General features: G+C 34.9%; 1 protein-coding gene across 3 annotated transcripts; it reads left to right on the top strand.

The window, feature by feature from the left end:
• The first annotated feature begins 3836 nt into the window (after positions 1–3836).
• LOC116120502 (calcium permeable stress-gated cation channel 1-like) lies at positions 3837–8715 on the top strand. Of its 3 annotated transcripts, XM_031406448.1 has the most exons (11): positions 3837–4303; positions 4401–4536; positions 5593–5694; positions 5878–5997; positions 6109–6189; positions 6517–6857; positions 6949–7194; positions 7558–7882; position 8140; positions 8195–8406; positions 8521–8715. In XM_031406448.1, exons 1-11 carry the CDS (start codon positions 3837–3839, stop codon positions 8695–8697), a joined length of 2208 nt encoding a protein of 735 aa, XP_031262308.1. In that variant the 3' UTR covers positions 8698–8715. The 3 variants fall into 3 exon arrangements, with proteins under 3 accessions (XP_031262308.1, XP_031262306.1, XP_031262305.1); XM_031406446.1 differs by lacking the exon at position 8140 and having other exon boundaries at positions 8173–8406; XM_031406445.1 differs by lacking the exon at position 8140 and having other exon boundaries at positions 4395–4536; positions 8173–8406.
• The last annotated feature ends 6004 nt before the right edge of the window (positions 8716–14719 follow it).

The following is a 14719-nucleotide window of genomic DNA, read 5'->3' as shown; positions in this document are numbered from 1 at the left end:
ACGGGTACCCGACTCTTCTACTGTCTCTTCCCCAGGCTCACTCACCCTCCTAAGCACTCTAGGAACTAATAATTCTCTCACGGATTTCGTGCAAGGCTGGCCACATTGACTCATGCTGACATCTACAAAACATAAGCAAATTGGTTTCTTAAACACACTCATGGATGGAATAAACTTCACTAAGGGACAAATTGGCATGTGTGATATATATTTTTTTTTTTTAAAAAAATGCCCTTAAAAATCGAAAACCATGCTCTGATACCAAGTTGACACGACCTGTCCTAAATTTCCTCATCCTGTAGGATCCGGGCGCTCCCACAAGACTCGGATACCCGAGATGGGCCATGTGGAAAAACTGTGAAACCTGTTAAAAGACTTACTTTTTCTGAATAACATCATAGTATTTCCATTTCCAACATCTCAAAAACATACACCATCTTTCGTTTTACAAAAGAAAAGATTTAGGGAAACTTATGGTATCAGGTTTTCCACTTATACTACACATTCCATAGCATAAACAAAAGGAAATACATGATGGGAAACATGAGTTTTTGAAGTGGAAGTCCAAAATACAATACGACATAAATATAAACCCACATAAAAAGATGTCGACGCGTGGCACAACCCTGAGCGGAGACTCATTGCTCGGCACGATCTCCGGGAGGTCCTGGTGAGGGGGGAAAAACATTTAAAAAAGGGTGAGCTAAAATACTCAGTGAGTGGGGGAGAGGGGAGGTTTGTAAAAGTTCTATAAAAAGAAATAATGATAACATACAACAATTCTTAAGCAAATCCTAACGACAATATAATTCTATGAATATGCAAAGAAAGCAACCACCCCATTCACGTATGCAATATGTGATTTATTTCTAACCATCATGCACTTAGTAAACTGTACTCTGACTTACTTTCTTTAATAATATCTGATTCTGAATAAAACCTCAACATTTGGTATTAGAAACTCTCACTACAACTAGTACCCTAGGGAAAATCTGTCATACCTGGTGGGCATCCCACACGCAGGCAGAGCGAGGGACACCTGCACACCCAGCAAGATCTATCATCACGCGGGCAGAGCCTCTGAAACTGTCATACCTGACGGACCACTCAACGCCTAGGCAGAGCACTGATAACTGTCATACGCATGCGTAGAGCCATAAACTAGATTTGATAATCTTGAACTCTGGGGGATGGCTACTTCGTAGGATGGTTTTAGCACCACAACAATCTCATGCGTAATCTCAAGTAACATGTAAGTCAAGAGCATATTACATATGTGCTTATAAATCATACATATATGACATAATATTCAAAAATCACATATAGGGGTGAAACTGCAATTTTCTAAACATGTTTTAGAAACTAACGGTTTAACCCAGATTAAAAATTACTTCAGCATTACATTACCATAGCATATGTCGGACACCAATCATCAACAATTATCACTTTGAAAAGCCAAAAACTCAAATAACACACGATAATTATAATTAAACCAAAGAGCTAATAATTAATACACAAGAATATCTCATATTAAAATAAAATAAACATGTTCTTCCAAAACAAATAGCCAATACCATCATTTTTGCATTATCAATATCTGCACTTTTTAACTTTTTTTTTTCCCCTAATTTCAGCCCAACCGAAACAACCTTTTTCAATATGTCAAGTTCACATTTCCAATCACACACCTCAGCACCATTTTACTTCATTGACATCATGCAACTATAAAATATGAAAAGTGAAAAAAAAAAAAAAAAAGAAAAGAATATAACACATGCAAATATAGAATCTTAAGCTGTTAGACATAATCCTGGAAAATATGCAGCATAATAATCTCAACACTTTGAGCAAAAGAACCAGATCTGGAAACTTTTCCCGAAACATTACTGGGCCGACACATGCAAGCAAAAATTCACACCAATTTCAATTTTCCCTCAAACACAACATGCTAGAATTTCACAGCTTGACATGCATGCAAACAAGATTTTGATTTTTTAAAAGGATTTTTAGTTAGATCCACTCACTGTTCTAACAGCCGAAGCCACTCTTCTCTCTCACTCTACCATTTTCAGCCGAACCCATTCTCCTCTCTTCTCTTTTTTCTTCTTCTTTCTTTCTATCATCTCTTCTATCTTTTCTCTCTTATCTTCTCTCTTTCTCCTTTCGTTTTCTCTTCTCTCTTCTTTTTTCTTTTTTCTTTTTCTGCTCTGTTTTCGCTTTCTCCCTCAGCTCTCGTCTTCTTCTTCTTCATTTGGGCGAACAACGCTTTTCTTCTTTTCTTAAACAAAATAGTCCCCTTTTTGTTTCTTTTTGAAATTTCGAATCTGTCCCCCAATTTCTCTTAATTTCCTAACCCCGCCACATAAGTTTTTCCTAACAAAAGTGTCCAGATTTTTCCCTCTTGATACATGCAAACCCATCAGAATTTATTTCTTTTGTTTTCACCCCTTAACGCAACCTTTAAAAACTAATAGAAATACCCCTTTCTTACAACAATACCAAAAATCAAATAGAAAGAATTGATTAACTAAATTAGGAAATGAGGTTTTACAGACATAATATCAAGAGTATCATAATACTGACAAAAATAGGTAATTACAAAATATTCTACAAAATATTCTGGAGTATCCTAATTTGGGTTTGGGTCAGAACCTGCATACCCGAAAGGAGTTGGGCCGGTGTGATGGAATTGATAGGTTTGGGTTTGTGGGCCTGTTGGGTCATTTAGGTTGTTTGGGTCCATTTGTGCGTTTGGGTTGGGTTGATTGTTGAGTGGTTTGGTTGAATCTAGACCTGTAGTTGGTGTGATGGGTTCCATTTTTGGTTTGGCAAAGAACTAAATTGGATTTTTGTTTTGTAGGTGAGGCAACGACAGTGGAGGAGATTGGACCAAGGAAAGATTGCTAGACAACTTGCTCTGATACTATGTTACAATCTAAAGAAGAAACAGCAAAAGCAATAGTTGGACTACTTAAGACTGTTGGGAAGAGACAATTGAAGCAAGAGTAGCAATAAGTTGCAGAGAATGCTCAATAGAAATAAAACAATGTAAATGAAAAATAATTTCTATAAAAGTATTTTTTTGTATATCTTTTCATTGTATTAATAGTACAATTTATACATAAAAAATGTAACGTGTAAGGAAACAAATAAATACAAATAACTACATAATCAACACATAAATGGAAATAATCTTTTGTTATTAATAATATTGTGATCTTGATCACTAATACTGACCTGATTCAACATTCCATCATATTAGAAACTTTATTTAAGTAATCGCAACTTTGTTCCCTAAAAAAGGACAATTTGATATTGTAATGATATTCCTCTGTCAATCACCATCGATATAAAAAGAGTGAAAAAGCAGAGTGTGAGGAATAGGTTGCACCCTTTCGATTCTTGTTTGTGGAGTTGTCTTTGTAATTATCTCTCTCTCTTTTTGTGTGCCTGTTTGTTGTTTAGACAAAGCTTGAAGAAATCTCGCACATAGTATAAGCTTCCTTTCCTTTTTAAATTTATATTTGTTTCCATTTCGTTTTTGTTCTTGATTGATTGAGAAGAGCTTGACTTCCATTTTATTTTTTTAATTCTTTGTAGTGGAAGCTTAGAGAGTGACATGAACTAGATATGAGAAAAATGGAGGGATAGTTATTTGAATATTTGGATGTAGATTATTTATAACGGACAAAAGTACTGTTTTTTAGTTGAATTTAGCGCCAGAAATGAAAATGAAATGGTCATTCAAAATTTAAATTTTGATCAACAATAATATTATAAGGAAATTGATTTTTTTTTTTTTTTTTTTTTTTTTTTTTTTTGGTTGGGAGATATAGATGGCGACGCTCGAAGATATAGGGGTTTCAGCAGCTCTTAACATTCTTACTACCTTCATTATATTAATAGCATTTGCTATATTAAGAATTCAACCGTTCAATGATAGAGTATACTTTCCGAAATGGTATCTTAAAGGGATAAGAAGTAGTCCAACGCATTCAGGGGCATTAGATCGGAAGTTTGTGAATTCAGATTGCAGATCATATCTAAGGTTCTTGAATTGGATGCCGGCTGCATGCATGATGCCGGAACGTGAGCTTATTGAGCATGCCGGATTGGATTCAGCTGTCTATTTGCGGATTTACTTGATGGGACTTAAGATTTTTGTTCCTATTACATTCCTTGCTTGTACTGTTTTGGCACCGGTAAATTTTACAAACAGCACATTATGCAAAGCAGCCAAGAACCTAACTTCAAGCGATATTGATAAGCTTTCAACTTCAAATATCCCGCCTGAATCAGAGAGGTGTGCTCTCTTCTCTTCCCTTTCATTTTTATACTATCTTGATTGTAATATGATGAATTCCTCCTGCATAAGAATTATGTTTATTTCTAAGTTGCAGGTTTTGGGCTCATACTGTGTTGGCTTACGTCTTTACCTTTTGGACATGCTATGTGTTGATGAAGGAGTATGAAAAAGTTGCTGCTATGCGGTTGCAGTTTCTTTCAGCAGAAAAACGTCGGCCCGATCAATTTACAGTATGATCGTTCCTTTCACAATAAATTAGTTCAAACATATATTTTCTTTTGGAACAATTTTCAGATGATGTGATTTATTTGCTATATTTAAGAAAAATTTACTTTTTGAATTATTTTTAAAACCGGATAGAATTCATTTCTAAGGTGCATGTTTTTGTATTAGTAATTATAGCCGTTAGTATTCACTTTGGAAGAGAGAAATGGAAAACTATCTACTTTACCGGTTATTTGGATAGGGGGTATATAAGATAATGAGAGTAATCTTCATTTCTAAGGTGCACGTTTTTGTATTAGTAATCTTCACGTTTTTGGATCAGTGGTGGCTGGTTGTCGGCGGTGGCTTGAGGTGGATGGGGGTGATTTTGCTACAAATTAAAGTTTTATATGGTTGGGGTATTTTAGTAAAATTTCAAAGATAGGGGGTTAAACAATGATTTAAAAAATAATAAAAAATATTATTATATTAATATTAAAAAATGAGAGCAATTCAGAAATCGATATATTATACTCACCAATTTATCCTCCTAACCAAACATATTATTCACAAATTTATTCGAACCAACTAAACATATTTTCTAAATATTTCCAGCAGGGGCGGATCCAACCCACGCCCACCCTCAATTTTTTTTTTTTTAAAATACTAATATATATAATTTTTGGATTTTGGCCCACCCTAACAAAAATATTAATGGACAAAAATATTCATATGTAATTAGTTTTTATTTTGGTCCACCCTAAAAAAATTTTCTAGATCCGCTACTGATTCCCAATGATCTTCAAGATGAACTTTCTTTCCATTAATATAATATACCCTTATAATAAAATGTTATATGATCTAAACGCCCTCTACAAGTTTTTTTATTCTGCTAGGAAATTGTGCATCAATATTTCCTACCATCTGCAACTGGTATTATGGTTCTATTACTTTCTATACGTAACTGGAAGTCACAAAAAGAAAAACTTAATATATTCATCAAAGCTCATTAGATATGACAAATGTTTCTTCATATACTATGCTTCTGTGCCAAAGTTGTCTGATATCTGATAACTTCACAGGTCCTTGTTAGGAATGTTCCCCCAGACCCGGACGAATCTGTTAGTGAGCTTGTGGAGCATTTCTTTTTGGTGAATCACCAAGATCACTACCTAACACATCAGGTTGAATCTTTTTGATGTCTGATTTTAGTAATGCTAGATGATTTAGGGTCAGAAGTCATGAGTTATGGCATGTTTAAAATATTTTGTATTTCAATTAACTTCTCTGTGTACTACACATGTTTCATGAGTGATTTTTTCTGGGGAATCACTTTAGATTTAATTCATGGTAAACTTTTTATGTAGTTGGTAATCAACGCGAACAAACTTGCCAAATTGGTGAAGAAGAAGAAAAAGATGCAGAATTGGCAGGTATACTACCAAAATAAGTATGAAAGAAATAATTCAAAGAGGCCGGTTATGAAGGTACTTATATTGAATTTCATATGTTATTGTCTTTGTCATTTGCTAATTTATATGTTTCCTTTAAAGTTTCGTTTTTTGTGATATCAATATGTACATGTTTTCTCTTACCAGACTGGTTTTCTTGGGCTTTGCGGAAAAAGAGTGGATGCAATTGATCATCACACATCTGAAATTAAAAAATTGTCAGGAAAAGTGAGTATTATTCCTGTAATGTATATTGCTTTCATGTTCCATTGTTAAATAATTTAGACAGGACAACCTTAGTTGCTTTCATATCTCGGAGGGATGAGCGTTGTAGTATATATTTAAAGCATTATCATAATGTTCTTTAGGCCTATCAATCAACTTGAATATTTAATTCTATCATGTGATGGAGTTGATACAGTGTTGTGCTTTTGCATGCTCAGCTTCATGTGAATAAATAAGAGCGTTTTATTGGGCTTCTTTTGTTATACCTCCATTCAACACTCTTACTTAAGGACAAATTTGATTCAAATACATTATTTCGGTGTTGTTCAGATAGCTGATGAGAGAAAAAGGGTTGTTAGTGATCCCCAGTCTATAATGCCGGCAGCATTTGTTTCCTTTAAAACCAGATGGGGTGCAGCTGTATGCGCACAAACTCAACAAACCAGAGATCCAACTATGTGGTTGACAGAGTGGGCTCCAGAACCACGTGATGTCTACTGGAAAAATATGGCAATTCCATATGTTTCACTCAGGATTAGGAGGCTGATTATTGGTGCTGCATTCTTTTTCCTCACCTTGTTTTTCATGATCCCCATTGCATTTGTACAATCTCTTGCAAGCATTGAGGGAATTGAAAAAGCAGCACCATTTCTGAAACGCTTAGTTGAAACGTAATTTTCTATCATCCTCAAACACTTAGAGTAGTATTCAGATTGCATTGCTATATATAAATAACTGATATTATCTTAATTTGTCATGCAGCAAGTTTATTAAATCAGTCATCCAAGGTTTTCTTCCTGGTATTGTGTTGAAGCTTTTTCTCATCTTCCTCCAGATGATATTGATGATTATGTCTAAATATGAAGGCTTTGTATCTCTATCATCTCTGGAAAGAAGATCAGCATCTAGATATTATATTTTCAAACTTGTGAACGTTTTACTTGGGAGCGTAATAAATGGAAATGCATTTGAACAGCTAAATTCATTTATAAAGCAGTCAGCTAATGAGTATGTAATTCTCTCAGACTAATGATTATCTTCTTTGTTTTTTCTCCTATTTAGTAATGCTAAATAGAAAAAGGAGAGAGAGGAAATAAAGAAGATGGAGAAGAAAAACAAAGAAATTGCATTTGTTGGAATATAGGTGTTGAATTCATCTCATCTATATTGGTACAAGAATTTTGCTATTGTATGGCTATTTGTTTTTTCCCATTCCTCAAGTAAATTAAGGGGTGGATTAACCTCTACTAGGTGATTTCATAACCAATTTAGCTATAGATTTGAATTGCAAATGTCTTCATCCCATTTTTTATTGTTCTTCAGTGTTGTGAAGATGAAGCTTAAATCTTTTTTTTTTCTTTCTTTTGGCAGAATTCCCAAGACAGTTGGAGTAGCTATACCAATTAAAGCAACTTTCTTCATAACTTACGTAATGGTAGATGGATGGGCTGGTATAGCCTTAGAGATTTTAAGGTTGCAACCACTGATAATCTACCACTTGAAGAATTCCTTCTTGGTGAAGACTGAAAGGGACAGGGAGGAGGCAATGGATCCAGGAAGTATGGGTTTCCATACTGGAGAACCTCGTATACAGTTTTATTTTCTGCTAGGCCTTGTCTATGCGACAGTGACTCCTCTTTTGCTCCCTTTCATAATTGTTTTCTTTGTACTGGCCTATGTTGTTTTCCATCATCAGGTAAGAGGAATATTTTTATTAACAGACAGTTCAATTTACACAACGATTTACTTGTGCATGTGGTAATGTTCATGTTAGGAAGACGAAAATTATTCTCTTCTAAGATTCTTGAAATAATGTTCTGCTAAATTACTGGGGCATGCGAATTTCTTGGTGCTTTTAGAATATGCTTTTGTAATTAAGTATTTACCAACATTCCACCTCTGTTTTCAGAATGTGTTTTTTTATTAAACGAGATATTTTTTTTTTCATACTAGAGTTCTGTTTGTTAATTTTATGTTAAAATGTAGATCATAAATGTTTACAACCAAGAGTACGAGAGCGGTGCAGCATTCTGGCCTGATGTCCATGAAAGAGTCATTGCAGCATTGGTTATATCACAGTTGCTTCTTATGGGGCTGCTGAGTACAAAGGAAGCTGCTCAATCAACACCATTTCTCATTGCTCTTCCTATACTTACGATATGGTTTCATAGGTTCTGCACAGGCCGTTACAAATCTGCATTTGTTAAATATCCATTACAGGTTTGTTGGTGCTTACATACTGTAAATTTGATGGTTAATTACTATAAACAGAATTTCAGAATTCTGTTATTCTTTTTCCAAGCAATCTGACCCATTCTAACTTTTCTTTTTCAGGAAGCGATGACGAAAGATACTATAGAACGGGCAATGGAACCAAACCTTAACTTGAAAGATTATCTTCAAAATGCATACATCCATCCAGTTTTCAAAACGGATGATGAAGATGGAAGCAGGGAAAACGAAAATGTTTTAATCCCCACAAAACGCCAATCCCGTAGAAACATACCATAGCCCAGCGAAATTAGTGGTGCATCCTCAGTATCTCCGTCTTTGCTCGATACTGTTCGCGAAAGCTCAGAGCCTTGATTCTGTTTAAGACTTATTTGCTTCTATTTTTTCACCATCATAGGTTTATTTTGACTCTGTAAAAATCAATATATGTGCCTCAAACTTGAAGCATGATATCCTGGACTGAATTGTGAGACCACAAAGGTTAACGCTTTAGTAAGTTTTTAAGGATGTAGTTTCATTTGACACATCGTATACCACAAAGCAAATACAAAATGTCATTTAAACTATTTGCTTGCCTGAGTAAACCACTTTTTTCAACCCCAATAATGGTTTAATGACACTTTTCTACTTACATATTTTTAAAATACCATTGTTAACAGTAGCTGATTTTGTTAAATACTGTACAGTTTAGTTTGTTTGTTTAAATGTAAAGTTAGTTACTGTTATTGTTAAAAGAGTTAGTTACAAGTTTCGTTAGTTATTAACTAGAGTTAGTTAACTGCAGTTAGTAGTTTACTGAGTTAGTTTGCAAATATAAAAAACAGTGTGCAAATTGTATTTGTTAACCCGAAGAAATACACAGAAGTTTCCCCCAATTTTCTCTGTTCTACATGGTATCAGAGCAGGAGATTTCTTGCAAATGTTCCAGAAATTGGTTTGATTGAACCTCCATATTCTTCTGGTTCAGCTTGAAAAGGCTCAAGACTCGTCAATTTGTTCAGTTTAAGCTGTAGATTTTGGAAACAGTGAGAGTATGTTTTTCGATTCTTGTTTTTTGGTAGCATTATCGGCGTTTTCAGCCATTACGACTATGAGAGAAACTGAAATTCAGCTCAATTTTGTTTTCAATTTTTAAAGTGGCGGAAAAGCCGTGTCATATTGTCAAGTCTTTAGTTTTTCTCCGGTTTGTTATTCCCGTTTCTCAACGGTTTGTCATTTTGAAATCTAAGCTTAGTTAGCTATGGCAGGAGAATCAGTTCTACCTTTCATTGATCAAATTTGCCCCTCTACGTTCATCCATCTGATACACCAGGGTCAATATTAATATAGAACAAATCATAGGAACAGAAAATTGCGATATTTGGACCAGAGCTATGACTGTTTCCTTATATGCCAAAAGCAAGCTAGGCTTTGTTAATGGAACTTGCACAAAATCTTTAGAACATGATCGTTTAGCTCCACAGTGGAAAAAGGTGCAACTCCTTGGTTCTTGCCTGGATCATTAATTCAGTCTCCAAAGAAATATTCAACGGGATTGTGTATTCAACCAATGCTTTACAAGTCTGGCAGGATCTAAAAGAGCAATATCACAAAGTGAATGGCACTAGGGTTTTTGGTATCCATAGAGAAATTGTGAATCTTACACGAGGAACCAACACTGTGGCAATTTATTTTAGCAAGCTTAAGTCGTTATGGGACGAATTGGATTCTCTGGTAAGTCTTCCTGCTCCAGATAGTGCTTCCGCAAAGACATATCTTGAACACCTTAATCAACAAAAGTTATTATAATTTTTGATGGGTTTGAATGAGTTGTACTTTATGGTCAGAAGCCAAATTCTGTTGATGAATCCCCTGCCGAGTGTGAGACAAGCATATTCCGTAGTGAATCAAGATGAGAGCCAAAGGATTCTAGCAGGATTGAATACTAATGCAGATGTAACTACAACACTCTGTGCTCATAATGGTAAAAATCAGAATCCAGTGTAGAAATATAAGGGAAAGAAACCTTATATTGAATGCGATTATTGTCACCTACCTGGTCACAAACGTGACAATTGTTACAAGCTGAATGGCTATCCAGCAGATTACCAGTTTACAAAAGAAAGGGGAACTCAAAATCCAAATACTTTGCTAATCGAGTGCAATCATAAGATACAGTTGCATAAACGACAGATGCAAAGTCTCCTAATATTCCAGCTAGACGCGTTTTCACATTAGAGCTGTACAACCAGATTCTAGAGTTGCTAGGAAAAGAGAATGTAACCTCTACAAAATCATTCAGCTACAAACCTTGCAAGTATCTTTAATAGTACACATAATATTACATTGCTTGATTTAAATAAAAATGCTTGGATCATAGATACAGGGGCCACTGATCACATAACCTATGACCTTAATATTCTGCAGTCTCCTATTGCCATAAAACCTTCTTCAAAATCCATTGTACGTTTACCTAATGGCACTAAGACTCATATTGCACATATAGGTTTTGCAATTTTGGACAATGGCATACATCTCTCAAAAGTTCTGCATATACCAACTTTTAGACACAATCTGCTTTTCGTCCCAAATTTACAGTTTCTAACAACTATACTATCAATTTTTATCCTGATTTTTGTCTAATCCATACCTTTACAGTGGCAAATTGAAGGGGATTAGTAAGCATAAGCAAGGCCTATATTTCCTTGATTCAATTTCACAAAAATCAATAACGTCAGTAGATGCTTTGCATAAAGCTATTTGCAATATTTCAAAAGGTCTTTGTTCAATAATAATGTACCATGTCATTTTCAGTTAAATAAAGACTCTGAATTTTCAAATATTTTTCTTGCTGCAAATGTTTCTATTAGTGCTTAGTTATGGCATCAAAGTTTATGACATGTTCCTTATACAATATTACAGCATATGCATAAAGATTTTGATGTTTGTAATCCTCTTCACTGCATTGTTTGTCCATTAGCTAAGCAAACTAAGGTTTCCTTCCATCATAGTCATTCAATTTCTACTTGTATTTTTTATTTGTTACATGTAGACGTTTAGGGTCCATATAGGATTCCAACACATGGAAATGTTAGATATTTTCTTACTTTGGTTGATGATTTTTCAAGAGCAACCTAGTTATTTCTCATGCAATACAAATATGAAGTTTTCATTACCATTAAACGTTTTCTTAAAATGATAGAAACTCAATACCATTGTACTCCGAAATGCATTAGAAGTGACGAGGGCCTTGAATTTTTTAATAAAGAATGTCATGATCTATTTCTTAGTAAAGGCATTGTCCATCAAAGCTCATGTGCTTATTCCCTTCAACAAAATGGAGTTGTTGAGAAGAAACATAGACACATCATTGTAGTAGTTAGGGCTTTGAAATTCCAGTCCAATAAACCAAATCATTTGTGGGGATATTGTGTGCAAACATCAGTTTACCTTATAAATAGGTTTCCCTCATTAGTTCTCAAAGGTATATCACCTTTTGAAAGATTTTTTTTGGTCACCCTCCTTCATTGGATCACATCAAGGTTTTTGATTGTTTAGCTTATGCTACCATTCTCACCCTTAAGGACAAATTGTCACTTAGATCTACCCCTTGTGTCTTTTTGGGTTATTCTTTGACTCAAAAGAAATACTATCTTTATGATTTTTCTTCTCATAAAGTTTTTGTCGCTAGAGATGTTCTTTTTCATGAGACCATTTTTTCTTTCATTTGGTCTACATCTCCATCATCACCTTTTCCCTTTGATCCTAAATTTCTGGATATTGAGTTACCTTTTACAAGTACAGTCCCTATTGTCCCTTTATCAGTCGATTTATTGCCTGTTGTCCAGCATGCAGAACCTACAGGGCCTCCCTCTCCATCTATTAATTCCTTTCCACCTCAACCTATCATTCCTCTTAGGAAATCCAATCAAATTAAAAAGCCCCCTATTTGGACTTCAGATTTTGTTTGTCCATCTATTTCTCCTTCCACTTCAACTTCAGCCAATTGCATCCCATATCCTATCTCTAATTTTGTATCTTATAGTCGTATTTCACCAAGCTACCAAGCCTTCTTATCTCATCTCAATCTAGTAGAACCCACTTCCTTTAATAAAGCTTCTCAAGATCCTAGTTGGGTAGTTGCCATGCAAAAGGAGATACAAGCTTTGGAATTAAATAAAACTTAGTCCTTAGTCCCTTTACGCCAAGGTAAGACTCCAATTGATCGTAAGTGGGTCTATAAACTCAAATATAATGCTGATGGTTCCTTGGAAAGATATAAGGCAAGATTGGTGGCAAAAGGGTACACTCAAACGACAAGTGTGGATTATGCAAAAACATTTTCTCCCGTTGTTAAAATGGTTACCATTAGATCCATTTTGTTACTTGCTTCTATGCATAATTGGCCACTTTACCAAATGGATGTGGATAATGTGTTTTTGCAAGGGGATTTACAAGAAGATATTTATATGACTTTGCCTCAAGGTTTTACGGGTGGGGGGAGAGAGCCTATAGTCTACAAGTTACACAAGTCTCTATATGGACTTAAACAGGCATCTAGAGCCTAGAATTACAAGCTTACTCAAGCCTTACTTGCTGGAGGATTTACTTAATCTAAAGTTGATTATTCTTTGTTCATTAAGAGGATGAATTTTCATATTGTACTGGTTTTAGTCTATGTAGATGACATTGTTCTCACAGGGGATATCATTGTCATGATCAACTCCACCAAATAGCTATTGTATTGTCATTTTAAACTCAAGGATTTGGGTATTCTAAAATATTTCTTGGGTTTAGAGGTAGCTAGAACTTCTAGGGGTATTCACTTATGTCAAAGAAAGTATGCTTTGGAGCTTATATCTGAATCAGTCCTGTTTGCATCCAAGCCTTCTACAATTCCTATGGATTCTACTTTGAAACTTATATCAGTTGCTTATGATGACCTTTTCCCTTTCTTCCTGATCTGAGTGTTTATCAAAGGCTGGTAGATAAGTTGCTATACTTATGCATGACTAGACCAGACTTAAGTTTTTCTTTCAATCTCTTAAGTCAATTTATGCATAGTCCCAAACAATCACATATGACTACAACACTTAAAGTGGTGAAATATCTTAAGTCTGCTCCTGGTTTAGGTATATTTTTTTCCAGCTGACAATCTTATGAATTTATTAGCATTTTGTGAGTCTGATTAGTGATCCTGTCTCATGACAAGAAAGTTAGTTACAGGGTACTGCATTTTTCTTGGCAAGTCTTTAATTTCATGGAAATCTAAAAGGTAGGCCTCTATCTCTAAATCTTCATTAGAGGTAGAGTATAGAGCTATGGCCTCCACTGTATGTGAGCTACTTTGGTTAATTCAACTTTTTCAAGAACTTAGGTTTACTGATTTGCTTCATATACCTATTCATTGTGACAACCAGGCTGCTAATCAAATTGCATCAAATCCTATTTTCCATGAGAGGACTGAACACATCGACATTGATTGTCACCTTGTGAGAGAACAGCTCAAATTGGGAGTCATTACCACTACCTATATTCCATCATCTGAAAAGCCTGCAGACTGGCTCACTAAAGCTTTTGTTAGTCCACTACATTCCAGATTGTTAAGCAAGTTGGGTGTGCTTGATCTCTACCACCCTCCAACTTGAGGGGGGTGTTAATAGTAGTTGATTTATTAAGTACTGTACAGTTTAGTTAGTTTGTTTAAATGTAAAGTTAGTTACTGTTATTGTTAAGAGAGTTAGTTACAAGTTTGGTTAGTTATTAACTAGAGTTAGTTAACTATAGTTAGTAGTTTACTGAGTTAGTTTGCAAATATAAAAAGCAGTGTACATATTGTATTTGTTAACCCGAAGAAATACACATTCTCTCTTCTACAACCATTTTATTATCAAAATTTATATTTTGTTTCTGATTCTGACATCGTTGTGACCCTACACCAGTACTATTCTCTTTCCTGATCATCACTCACCAAAACTCCTCAAACTTTACTCCCGTTGACCCCGCCAATCGCCACAATTGAATGACTAGGGTTTGCACAGTCGCGGTTCCCAAGTCAAATTCTGATCAATTCCAACCACCAAAATCTAGTCTTCCATCACCGAAAGACTCATCGGCCTTCCCTCTTCAAGAGCCCCAACTGTTTGGACCGAGTTTGCTTTTTGTTCGTTGCCATAATATAAATTTGGATAATAAAATGGTATTTTAAAAATCCGTGGGTGGAAAAATGTCATTAAACCGTTATTTGGGTAGGAAAAAATCATTAACTCTTTGTTAGTCTCAGCAATTTTTTTTCAAATCTACATTGCATGGTTATACATTG

Source organism: Pistacia vera, unplaced genomic scaffold (genome assembly GCF_008641045.1).
Source record: "Pistacia vera cultivar Batoury unplaced genomic scaffold, PisVer_v2 Contig939, whole genome shotgun sequence".
In the NCBI taxonomy this organism is placed as follows: domain Eukaryota; kingdom Viridiplantae; phylum Streptophyta; class Magnoliopsida; order Sapindales; family Anacardiaceae; genus Pistacia; species Pistacia vera.
This window is presented reverse-complemented; position numbering and strand designations above follow the sequence as displayed.